The sequence below is a fragment of the Nanorana parkeri genome, unplaced genomic scaffold (assembly GCF_000935625.1).
Source record: "Nanorana parkeri isolate BGI_ZX_2015 unplaced genomic scaffold, ASM93562v1 scaffold12, whole genome shotgun sequence".
NCBI lineage: Eukaryota > Metazoa > Chordata > Amphibia > Anura > Dicroglossidae > Nanorana > Nanorana parkeri.
Window position 1 is genome coordinate 1185199 of NW_017306280.1, and position 11263 is coordinate 1196461.

Below are 11263 nucleotides of genomic sequence, written 5' to 3' on the forward strand. Positions count from 1 at the left end.
TGTTCCCTTCTCCTGCCTTCTCTAAACTCTTCACCCTTTTGCGAATAACCCTGTTAGAGTTTCATAGTTACAAAGTTAGCCTGAAAAAAAGACACAAGTCCATTGAGTTCAACTTATAGAGGAATTTAAAACAAAAACAGAAAACACTCCATAAACAGAACCCTATACCCACAGCTGATCCATAGGCAAAAGAACCCCATATGAAATATGTTATTGGCACATATAGCTTAGGGCAATGGAAAAATGTCTACAAGCGGTAAGACTAGTGATCACTAATTGCACCATATATGCAGTAAGAGGTTTTCAATATTCTTTTTGTATGAGAAGTTCTTGTGGAGTCTGCAATGTGTTGTTGGAACGCTTTGACTTTTCAGGAAGCCCCCCTGCATCGAGTGCCACAACACCCCTCCACATCTTGTTATGAGAGCTTCTTAGGCAGGGCATGAAATAGGTAGGTTCTGATGAAGGGGGTGTGGACTCTGAAACGCGTAAACCCGTGGAACACTTGGGGGCAGAAGACTCTGGTTTAAACATCAACATTTCAGCTCGTCTCTGTTTGTGATTTCGTTCACCCATCGTTGCTATATGCCTGTATTCCACAGTTGTTTTGTAAGTACAGCCCTAGCTGTGTGCCTTCTTTTTATTAAATACTGTTTAACACTATGGAGGCGCTCCTTTTTGTTGTATGTTTTCTAGAGGGCATGAAATCATCCAATTGTCAGTTTCCCTCAGTTAGGAAGTGACCCAATGAGATGCCGCCTAAGTCAACTTCCTCAGGCGGCCTCATTATAGAGATGGCCTTGTCTGCTGGGAATACTAACGGTAGACTGTTTCCATTTAAACTTACAAAGTTGTTATTGAACAGTAAACGTGGTAAAAGCAGCACATACATAATACATAAATGTCTATTTCTGGTGATTCGTGCATTGCTTTGCCTGTGTGTTTTATCTGCAATGTGGAAAACAGTTTAAAAATAACTGCGTAACTACATACTGGCTGATGTGTGAAGTTCAAGCAGGCAGTATTTGCTGAAATATGTGTGCTGCAGATAATCAGGAAACCAATGCGGCATTGTTGTTCACAAATTCAGCTGGTTGCTAAGGTACAAATAATCGAGTGGGCAGTTGAGATAGGGAAAAGCTAATTGGCAGGTTAAGGACAGCATTAGAACCCAATTCCCAATCTGTAACCATCAGACCTCTATTTAACACAAAGCACTCATGAGCCTCTGCTTGGCCAAGCAGGGTGAGGGCTTGTGTAGACCCGTGTTCATTTCAAATGCTACTTTTAGCTTCCAAACACAGCGCTGCTCAAGCACATGTGTGCGGGCGGCAAAAGCTGCAGTGTAGACGCATCTCAGGACCTGCTCTGTGCAATAAACGCAAGGCTAATGCAATCTCAGAATGGTTCACCACTGAAGTAAATTGGAATCTGGTGAGAAAAACAGCTGTTCGTGTGTCAACAAGAGCCTGATTTATTACGAGTTATCTGCCCCAAAACAACCGACCAGCAAAAAAGTCAGACTGTAAAAATATGTTATTTATGAATCCTACTGCTGTTGACTCTCTTGCAGAGCTACACCTGCTGGAAAAACTCCAATAACCAATATTTGGGTGTGTTGGATGCCTGTGTCTGCCTGCTGTGCACTGTAGCTATCCCCTTATCCCAGCCTGTACATCACCAGTGTGTTTCTTCAGCGCTCCAGGAGACCCACTAGTGACATATTGGCTAACGGGAGATCCACAGCGGGGGGACGCAGGCATCTGACACACCCGGAACCCGAATTCTACTGATGGGAATAGCTTTGAAAGAGAGTGAAGATTGGAGAAACAGGAGGTATTAACGTATTGCACCGGGAAGTATTAACGTATTGCTACAGACTGTTTATACCTGTTTTTAATTTTGTGACTCCCTTTAATGTTAGTTGGTCTCTAAAAAATATGATTTTATGGAAACACATTTTAGACACTCTTTAAGTATAACCCCAATGTTGTTTGGGGGGGGGGGGAAAATCCCCATGAATAGCTAAAATTATATGAGAATCGTATCTTCCTGTAATCTAATCTTCCTGTAAAAGACTGTTTTAGACTATTAGGCCTCATTCCCACGAGAAAAGGGCCTTCAAAGGTTTAGCTTGGCCCTACTTTCTACCGCTCACCTTATACTGTACAGTAATTTTCCCTGTTAGACATATAGGGCACACATCATAATAAATGACGTGCAGAGTGGGTGAGCGTAGGGCGGCGTATGGCCACGTACTCCTATAGAGAAGCACAGGGGCTGCGTACTAATCACACGCAGCGCTTGTCCTTCCCGGGAGCTGCCCGATATGGCCGTGCACGCAGCCTGGAGCTATACGTGCCAGACTTTCCTCATGTGAATGAGGCTTAAGTCCTTTATTATGATGGGTGCCCTATATGTCTAACAGGGAGAATTACTGTATAAGGTGAGCGGTAGAGAGTAGGGCCAAGTTAAACCTTTGCAGGAAAAGTTGAGATATGCTTTCATTTTAGCTGGCTGTATCTCTGGATGGTTTGAACATTCACAGGGTTATTCACAAAAAGGTGAAGAGTATGGAGAAGTGAACAATCTAGGACAGGGGTGCCCATTAGGCAGATCGTGATCTACCAGTAGCTCTCAAAGCTGATGCTGGTAGATCACGAAGTGTGTGAATGGCGGCCCCTTTATTCCATTTTGGTATATTTATTTAGCTGTGCACACATGATTACCTATTAGCCTGAGTCTGCTGAGCCAAGCTCCCCGACACCTTTCTGGTGGATACTGGTGGTTGAAGTGCTATGTATTACATCAAAGAATATTAGTTTACACAGACTGTTGCACTGCACTGTTTGCAAAATACAGCAAGGTGACCCAGGAGAGAGAGCAGGGAGAGACAGCCAGGAAAGAGAGAGAGGAGAGAAAGCCAAGAGAGTGAAGAGAGACAGCCATGAGAGAAAATGAGGAATGACAGCCAGGAGAGAGAGAGAGAACGAGGAAAGCCAGCCAGGAGAGAGAGGAGAGACAGCCAGGAGGATGAGCAAGGAGAGACAGCCAGGAGAGCGAGGAGAGACAGCCAGGATAAAGAGAGCGAGGGAGGTTTTTTTTTTTTCGTTGGTAGATCTCATGTAGCTCGTCATTTGAAAAGTAGATCTTAACACAAAAAATTGTGGGCACCCCTGATCTTGGACAACAAAGCTGAACTGGAAAGTGAGCTGAATTGGATCACCCTTTTGTGAATAACCCTGTTAGTTTTTAAGGAGGTGACCTTTGCTTGAATAGCAAACGTGGAATTAATGAATTTATATTTTTTATATCCTTAACCGGAATTATATGTTTTTGACAGGTTCACTTTAAAGCTTCCACATTTGCTGTTTGTTACTAGATTTTAATATTGATATTACAATACCAATAGGTGTGTCCACAAGTTGTAATGGGAAGCACTGATCGACAAGAAAAAATATATTATATATATTGTGTGATTAAGGACAAACAGATGTTTCTCTACACATCATACCCAGGGAAACATCTGTCTATGGGCAGCCTTTGTGTGTCTCTTGTTTTCAGACATTTTATAAGACAGAATGTTACTCTTATTACTCCATTGTAAGCGGACCATGGAATTAGGAAAGTAACATTAAAAACAAGGTTCATCTGCCATCTCTTGACTGAGTCTGCCTCCACTGGGGTTTTAGGGTCTCCATTTCTTCTCCTTCTCTGGTCCCGTTTCCCCCTGCCCTGCGCCTTTACTTCTTACTGTCTGAGCCGGGTGGAACAACCGGGACGCACACAGACTCCAAGGGTAGGTGAGATATTTATATATATATATATCTACCTGTTTACCACACCACGAGATAATGTCAAGTGGTTGTATTAGAAGTTTATTGATGTTTATACTCTTTATACATTTTTCCTTAAATTGTATAGACAACTTCTCTCTTCATCTCCTGAAGAAGCGCTATCTAGCACGAAACGTCGAGAAAATAAAGCTCCTCCATCACTCTTTTTATACTGATCATGTATTGTGTCCATGAATTATCACATCATGCTTTCTAATCATCTAATCATGTTCCATTGTACAAAATCTCTAAATGTTATCTTTCTTTGAATGAACTATAATCAGTGTGGAGGAAGCCTATAGGAGAATCATGTTGTCAACATTTTTTATCCATTCCAATTATTTTTTTATCAAATAAAATCAATATATTTTTTCAACAAAATGTTTGGTTTGTTAAGTTGTCAGTCGGCTGCCCAAAAACCCCAACTTTTCTAATTTTGACATACGAATTTCAGGGGTGTGGCATCCTGAGCTTTGATTCAGGTCATTCTATGCTAAATCAACATAAAAACTGCTTTGGAATGTAGATTGCTTGTTTTAAAGCTGCTTAATGAGTGAGAGTGGGGTGTGAGTGATGGGAGATTGGTGAGCATCGCCTGGAGATAGGCTTTAAGTTGTATCATAACCATGGGACTTTAGCATTCCTATGTCTTTTCCTTTTTTCACCCATGATGAATATATTAGTTACAGGTAGGTACTGGTGGTCAGTATTTCCCACTGGATCTTAATATTTCTCAATTTAATGATAAGATCTCCATGTTGGATGTTCTAACGGTTTTGCTTCCTGATGCCATGACATCCTACTTCTCACAAAAGGGGTAGTTTCAGTTCTTTTGCTGCAATCCCCAAAATGTAAAATAAGTGAAAAAGAGAGAGTGGGTGAGTAATAAGTAATAAGTGGATAAGAGAGTATTCCAGGAAATGTGATCAAACCTGGAAAATAGCTGCCGGTCTCACTGGTCAATTTTGGTTTGACTGACTCTTTAATATGCAATATTTCATAAATCTCTCTACTAGGCCATATTGCATGTTAATATAACTGACCAATATTTTACTGTTCTTTTGTCTCTCTTAGGGTGTCGTCATATTCTTTGGAATGGAAAAGGTCCAAATGTAATATAAATTACTTAAAAACAGATTGCTTTATTATCGCTAATGCAGTTCTGACGGAAGTTTTGGCAGCTCTGCAGATATTTTAAAATGTCAGGATGTAAAGCAGAATCTACTGACTCATCTAAAGAAAAGCTTCAGTATCAAACAAGCAATGACAAAGGACAAAGTGATCCAGTTGGCAAGTACTTCAAAGGTTACTCCTCAATGGTGTTCCTCAAGAGAGGTAAGCACAAAAGAAGACAAAGTCGGAGCAATCTAGTTAACCTTTCTAAGGACTTACAAGGAAGTGAGAAGAAAACCCCCAATGTCGCAGCTAAGAAAGGTGAGGTTCTGGGTTTTGAAGAGGTCTCCAGTGAGTTTACTTGTGACTCTTCCCTTGTGGAGTCCTACCATCTTAATACAACCAAGGAGGCGAAGTTCAGTTTCAGAAAACTAGAAGATGGCACTTTTGCGTTAGAAACCAAAAACTCTAATGAGCCGGAAAAGTCTGAATCTGGACTAATGAAGAGATCTTCAACATCACGGCGTAAGAAGGGCCGTTACTCTCACAAGCCATTGAAAATTTGTTTCAAAAAAAGAAGCAAAGCCCTTAGGAAACCTTCAGATTCACAAGAAGACTACAAAAAGGAAAGTACAAATTTGCCTTGTTCAATAAAACAAGAGGACATTACCTGTGCTGCAGCCAACCAAGACGAAGATTCTGTTCAAATTCAGTCAACAGGCAAGACCTGGGCAACATTTAAAAGACTAGTTACCCGTAGAAAGAAATTAAACTCCTCCTTGAAAAGACCATCCCAACCCAGTGCTCAACAATTTGAAACCAACACAAGTGCTACTTGTATTCAAAGTGTTTCACAAAAAAAAAGGTTCTCCAACCTTAGGATTCCATGCATGAACTTTTCTAGAGGAAAGAGGTCTGCAAATGTAACCCTAACGTCTGAAGACCTTCTCTGTACAATAAATTCATCAGAAAACTGTGCAACAGAATCAGTAGCTGACAGCGAAAGAAGTGATGAAGTTTTGGCAGCTAAATATAGACTTCAAAGATCTCTAGATGTTGAGAATAGGAACAGTGATGGCATCCTTGATACTTGTACTGAAGAATGTCCAATATCTGAAAACAACTTGGACCAAAAAGGGATTAAAACGTGTGAGTTTGATCCCCTAAATAAGCAACATGACCAGGAAATTCAATCTTCTCAAGAAAGAAAAAGTGATTTGCAACAAGATCTCAAATTAAAAGTGAATTCCAAAAGACAATCTCAGTCTCCTGTTGAAGGACAAGAGCTAATGTGTGAAGCGTCTGTAAATGATACACATTTACAAAGCACTGAAGTAGCAAATGGGCCTCTGCTAAATGAAGACATATCCATCCACGAAGATAACATCAGTCATATAACAGAGGTCCAAACAGATGATACAAATACTGATAGTGAAAATGAACTGTCTTTGGTCAATGACATTTCTGATATAGTGGACCCAAAATCTGATATATATGAATTTCTTCTAATAAGAACAGCTGCCTCTCTTGTTAGTAAGGTCATTCAGCAATCCATTCAACAGATAGTCACAGAAGATGCTTTACATAACCATGTCCCATGTAAAGCCTCAGAGAGATTCTATATTTGAAATACAAATAGCATTAAAACTGGGTTGTGGTTTCTGTCTCTTGATCATCTTCTTCTTCAACATAATCATATGCCTATATCACAGATCTGGGATATTCAGTCTGAGCATATGTGGGAACAAATGCAGAAGCATCAGTCACTTTCAGTCACAATTGTGTGTCAAGACGTTCACTAGTAGATCTAAGGATAGAGGAGACTTAATGCAAATGAAAACCCGATAACTAAGATCTTATGTGGGCCTTAATATGGTAATGTAATTTCAAAATTCATTATTGTAAAAAATGCTGCTTTCAGTAATAGAATATATGGTGATCCTGCCCTGAAGGTCTTTGTCCAGGCACTTCTTCTTATGGGGTGACAACTGTTGTCATGCTGTCACATGCATCCCTGGTGGATACTACGTGCAGCCATGCTGACATACACTGCCCAGGCAGGTAGACAGGAAGGGGTTGGAAAAAGGCTGGATAAGATCAGCTTCACTGAAGTACAAAAAAACTAAAGAAAAAACATGGCAATGGTCTATAATACACAATCAGACTTGGTCCAATCTTGGGCTTGTATCACCTTACTTAGCAATGGGCAGTTTAGCGGAACAATAAGGAGGCTCGGCAGATGGCACACATTAAGGCCAAGATCAACTTGTACAGGAGAGCTGAGGTTTACGTACAATGTATTTTCAGCTTTCTACATCTCTGAACGGCCATTTTAATGTGGTTTTGACCTCTTTTTTCATCATATCATCAATTTGAATTTCACAGGTTTATGACAACTTTACCTTAAGTGGTTACTTCACATATGTGTGTATTTTCCTTACCTTTAGAAACAGGTTTAAGTACTTTCCTGACAATAGTTTCCATGATGCAGCTCTCAAGACAGGACGATCTGTCCAACATTTTGTGACTGTCTTAAAGGAACAATCCTATTGAGCCAAAAATCCTATATAATGTCATGATATCTGCATCTGCTGCATTTTTGGTTGGGAGCTCCAGTAGACCTTACAGATCAGCCCCCCCAACAGCTAAGGGTAACTCTATAATAGTTTATAGGGTGACACGGCTGGATGAAAATGCCCTGTGTGATTTATTTATTTTAATCTTTTTCAAGTCCTTTTATAATTTAAGGGAATCTGGAAGACCCAATCGCAGAAGAGTAAGAGCCAAAGTGGTTCTGATCACCAGGAATTGTAATTTAGGGAGGATTTGTACATCTCAAGAGTAAGAGAAATCCTGAAACAAATAGGCAATCAGAAGTTAGATCTGGTCCTGAAAATAATAAAAGGATAACAAATCCCCCCCTCCCAAAAAAAACAAAGAAAGAAAAAAACCTGAAAAAACACTAATGTAGCCACCACAGGTCTGGTAAGCTGTAATATAGTAAGTTTTAGCTTTTGGGTTTAGATACTTTTTCAGCTATAATAACCTACAATTCAAACAAACTATCATCTAATCACTTATAAGCGATTTAAATTATTTTATTATTTACTATGATTTTATTGAATTTTTGTACTGATTGCTGACGTTAAAGAAACCTATTAGATAAGTTGATTTAGTACAGTTTTGTAGGTTGCATCAATATTGTTATGGTTCATATTTCTACAAGAAAGCAAAAAAAAGTCATAGAAATTAGTACATAGTACATAAAATTATAGATGATTCACTCGTAACAAAAGTTTATTATAAAGGTTGTTGAGGGTTTCCACAAAAAAAAGTAGAACTCCAGACAAATATTATAACAGAATCTCAATTTTATGCCCTGCCTGACAGCAAACATCCTCTGTGAGTTCATTGCCAGCTGTAGCAATGGTACTCACTGTTCTGTTTGGTGATCAGAGGTCAAAATGGTTGGCCAACAGTCTACTTCCTTGGTCATCGCCTTGCCACAGCCTACTTGTGATAGAACAACAGATGAAGTCAACACTGTGTCCTATCCGGGGGCATATCCATCGCAAGGCATTTGCCTTGGGTGGCACTTTCCAGGGGGGTGGCGGCCCCCAAGCCATTGAGGCACAGGGCCAAACTGGCCATCGGGCATACTTGGCACTTGCCCAGTAGGCTGAGGTGAGCCGGTCCGCACAGAATGAGGCAGCGGCGGCTCCTGAATCAGACAAATTAGGCGGCCAAACCACGCACAGCCTACTCAAGTGATACAGCGCGTGCCTGCTACTATTTAAACAGGCGCTCGCTGTATCCAGCAACTGACATGTTACCCAAAATAACTTAAACAGGAAGGGGTGGGGCAAATTTAGATTAGGGGGATGCCCGATTTTAGTCTGGCCTAGGGCAGCACAAAACCAAAATACACCACTGGCCCTATGCTCCTGGGAGAAAACTGTGCCATGAGCCATGCAATAAATGTCTCTGCTGGCCCACCTTAGCTGGAGGCCTTGTCAACACCTTAGTTGAAGCCCTGTACATGAGATTAGTAGAAGTTAATATAAAGACAGATTTCAGGTTTGTGTTTTGTTTTTTGTTTTTTTCATCTAGGGTTTAAAGAGAGGGATAAAGAGGGGGGGGGGGGGCGTTTTAAAGAAAAGAAGAGTGTTCATATTTTTAGACCAAGGGTGCATTTACTGAAAACCTCCATTAAGAGAGATGCCTGCTGTTTTAAACATAAATATGCTTTCAATTGGAGCTCCTAACATTAGACCCTCTAATAGTCATTATGGCATAGAAGTATAGCACAGCAAGCTTTTAGGAGAGGTTTATTCATTATGTAGCTTAGAATCTCATTACTTATAAAGTGAAAAGAGAGAAATACGCATTTCTTGAAGGATTAAATAAGCAGGAAAGCTTTGTCTTAATAAGTAACAAGAACAGTACTGAGCCAAAAATAAAGGTGCAGATAGATAATCACGACATGGGAATGTATTACAGCAGCCACGGTTTATATATTTAGCTTCAATCACAAGCAAACACATAATAACATGTCCATCAAAGGATTTACAGCAGTTCTCATTGTTGTCAACTTCCTCCACCATCACTTGACTTGAAACCTTGGAAATATCAATACACAGTATGTGTGTTAAGAGCTGGGAGTTCGGTGCTGGTAGTTTTTGTAATGGGGTTTCTGATGCAAATAGGTGAAAACTCTGCAGCTCCCTTAAAGTGCATATATACCTGATCACTAAAATATAATATAAGCCTTAGCATGTGAAGGCCCATGCACACCTATGTGTTGTAGCAATACGTGAAATGGACAGTAGAAAGGTTGCTGGGAGCCCCATCAAAATTTTGCTATGGGGCCCCATGATCTGTAGTTATGCCCCTGCATCGAATCATCCCGAATAGCGGCAATATGTTAGTTCGCGGGCGCCATTTATTTTTAATTGCACCCAAAAGCACTAAAGCAATGCACCTATGTTGCAGCTGGAGTCATGGCTTACACAGGTCTATACATTGGTCCAGAACTGTCAAAGGGGCGGGATCACAAGCTCCTCTATATGCTACTCTGTACACATGCTCCGTACTAGACTAGACATGTGCATTCAGGTTCAGACGAACTTGCTGAATCACGAAAATTCCGTTAATTCGGCCGTTCATCCGAATCCGAAAAAACGAATTATTCTATGCCCGAATATATGAAAAACTATATTCCGGCATACAGCAATTAATTTTGTACCTCCATTTTGCTGCATCCATGCGTATGACGTCACTCGACATCGGCGTCATGTGACATCATACGCCCCGCCTCCAAGATGGTGGCGCGCATTCACAGAATGCGCCTGTGGTTTCAAAGAAAAGTACATATATGCTGCGAGGGATGAACGGGGTTAATGGAGAAATCACAGGTTTTCTCTATGCTCTCTCTAGTCATGGGCTTATTTTACATGTCTGTGCAGAGGGCAGTGGTGTACACTAACCCTCAGTGTCTAAGTAGTTGTCCACTTACCTACCTACCCATAGAGAGAGAAATCTGTCTTGATTTGGCTCGCCATTATCTATTTCCTTAGCTAAGTTTTTACTTGTGGTTGGAGTAAGACTTTACACAATGCACCACAAAGGTGTAAAAAAAAAAGATATAACCATGTATGTACATAGCTAAAGGAGTCATAGTTACATGTGCTGGTATGTGCACAAACACCTTCTAACATGGTATAGTCTCAGTACTGGGGTGAGGAGTTTTTGTTAAGTTGTTGATTTAGAAATGAAATCCTCTGTGATCTGTCGCAGCGTTCCATAAATGGTGGTATTAAATGTAATTTCACTCTTATGTGTCATTTTAAGGAACAATAGACCTTATACAATATGTTTTGAGGTCTCCTACTTGTCATTAGAACAAAGAACTGCAAGAATATAAACCACCATTCTGGAAGAGTGTAACAAATGGATCAGAAAGGGGTGACTATTGTCATGTAAATGAACCTAGAGAGGAATTTATTTTTCATATTATGCGTAGAGCCTTTTGTAAAGTAGGCATGTTTAAAAAAAATATAAAGAACGTTTGGTCTAGAATTGGCACTTTTCCTTTTTTCTATTTGGACTATTAGATACGTTCACTTCAGCAGCTATTAAGTGCAGCGCTGAGTTTGCATTTTACTCTTGTTAATCAAAAGCAAGTTGACCAAAAAATCTGCCAGGACAGGGCTTGGCCGGTGGGCAGGGGACATTTGCCCACCTTGGGCCAGTAAAAAAGAATATATGCTTGGCTGGTGGCTCTAAGTGGAGACACTTCCCCATTTAGATCTCAA

At 40.4% G+C, this 11263-nt stretch overlaps 1 protein-coding gene across 1 annotated transcript; it reads left to right on the forward strand.

The window, feature by feature from the left end:
• The first annotated feature begins 4914 nt into the window (after nt 1–4914).
• Nucleotides 4915–6621, forward strand: AKAP5 (A-kinase anchoring protein 5). The gene has a single exon (XM_018556047.1). The coding sequence runs from the start codon at nt 5036–5038 to the stop codon at nt 6575–6577; it is 1542 nt and encodes a 513-aa protein (XP_018411549.1). The 5' UTR covers nt 4915–5035; the 3' UTR covers nt 6578–6621.
• Nucleotides 6622–11263: the final 4642 nt, after the last annotated feature.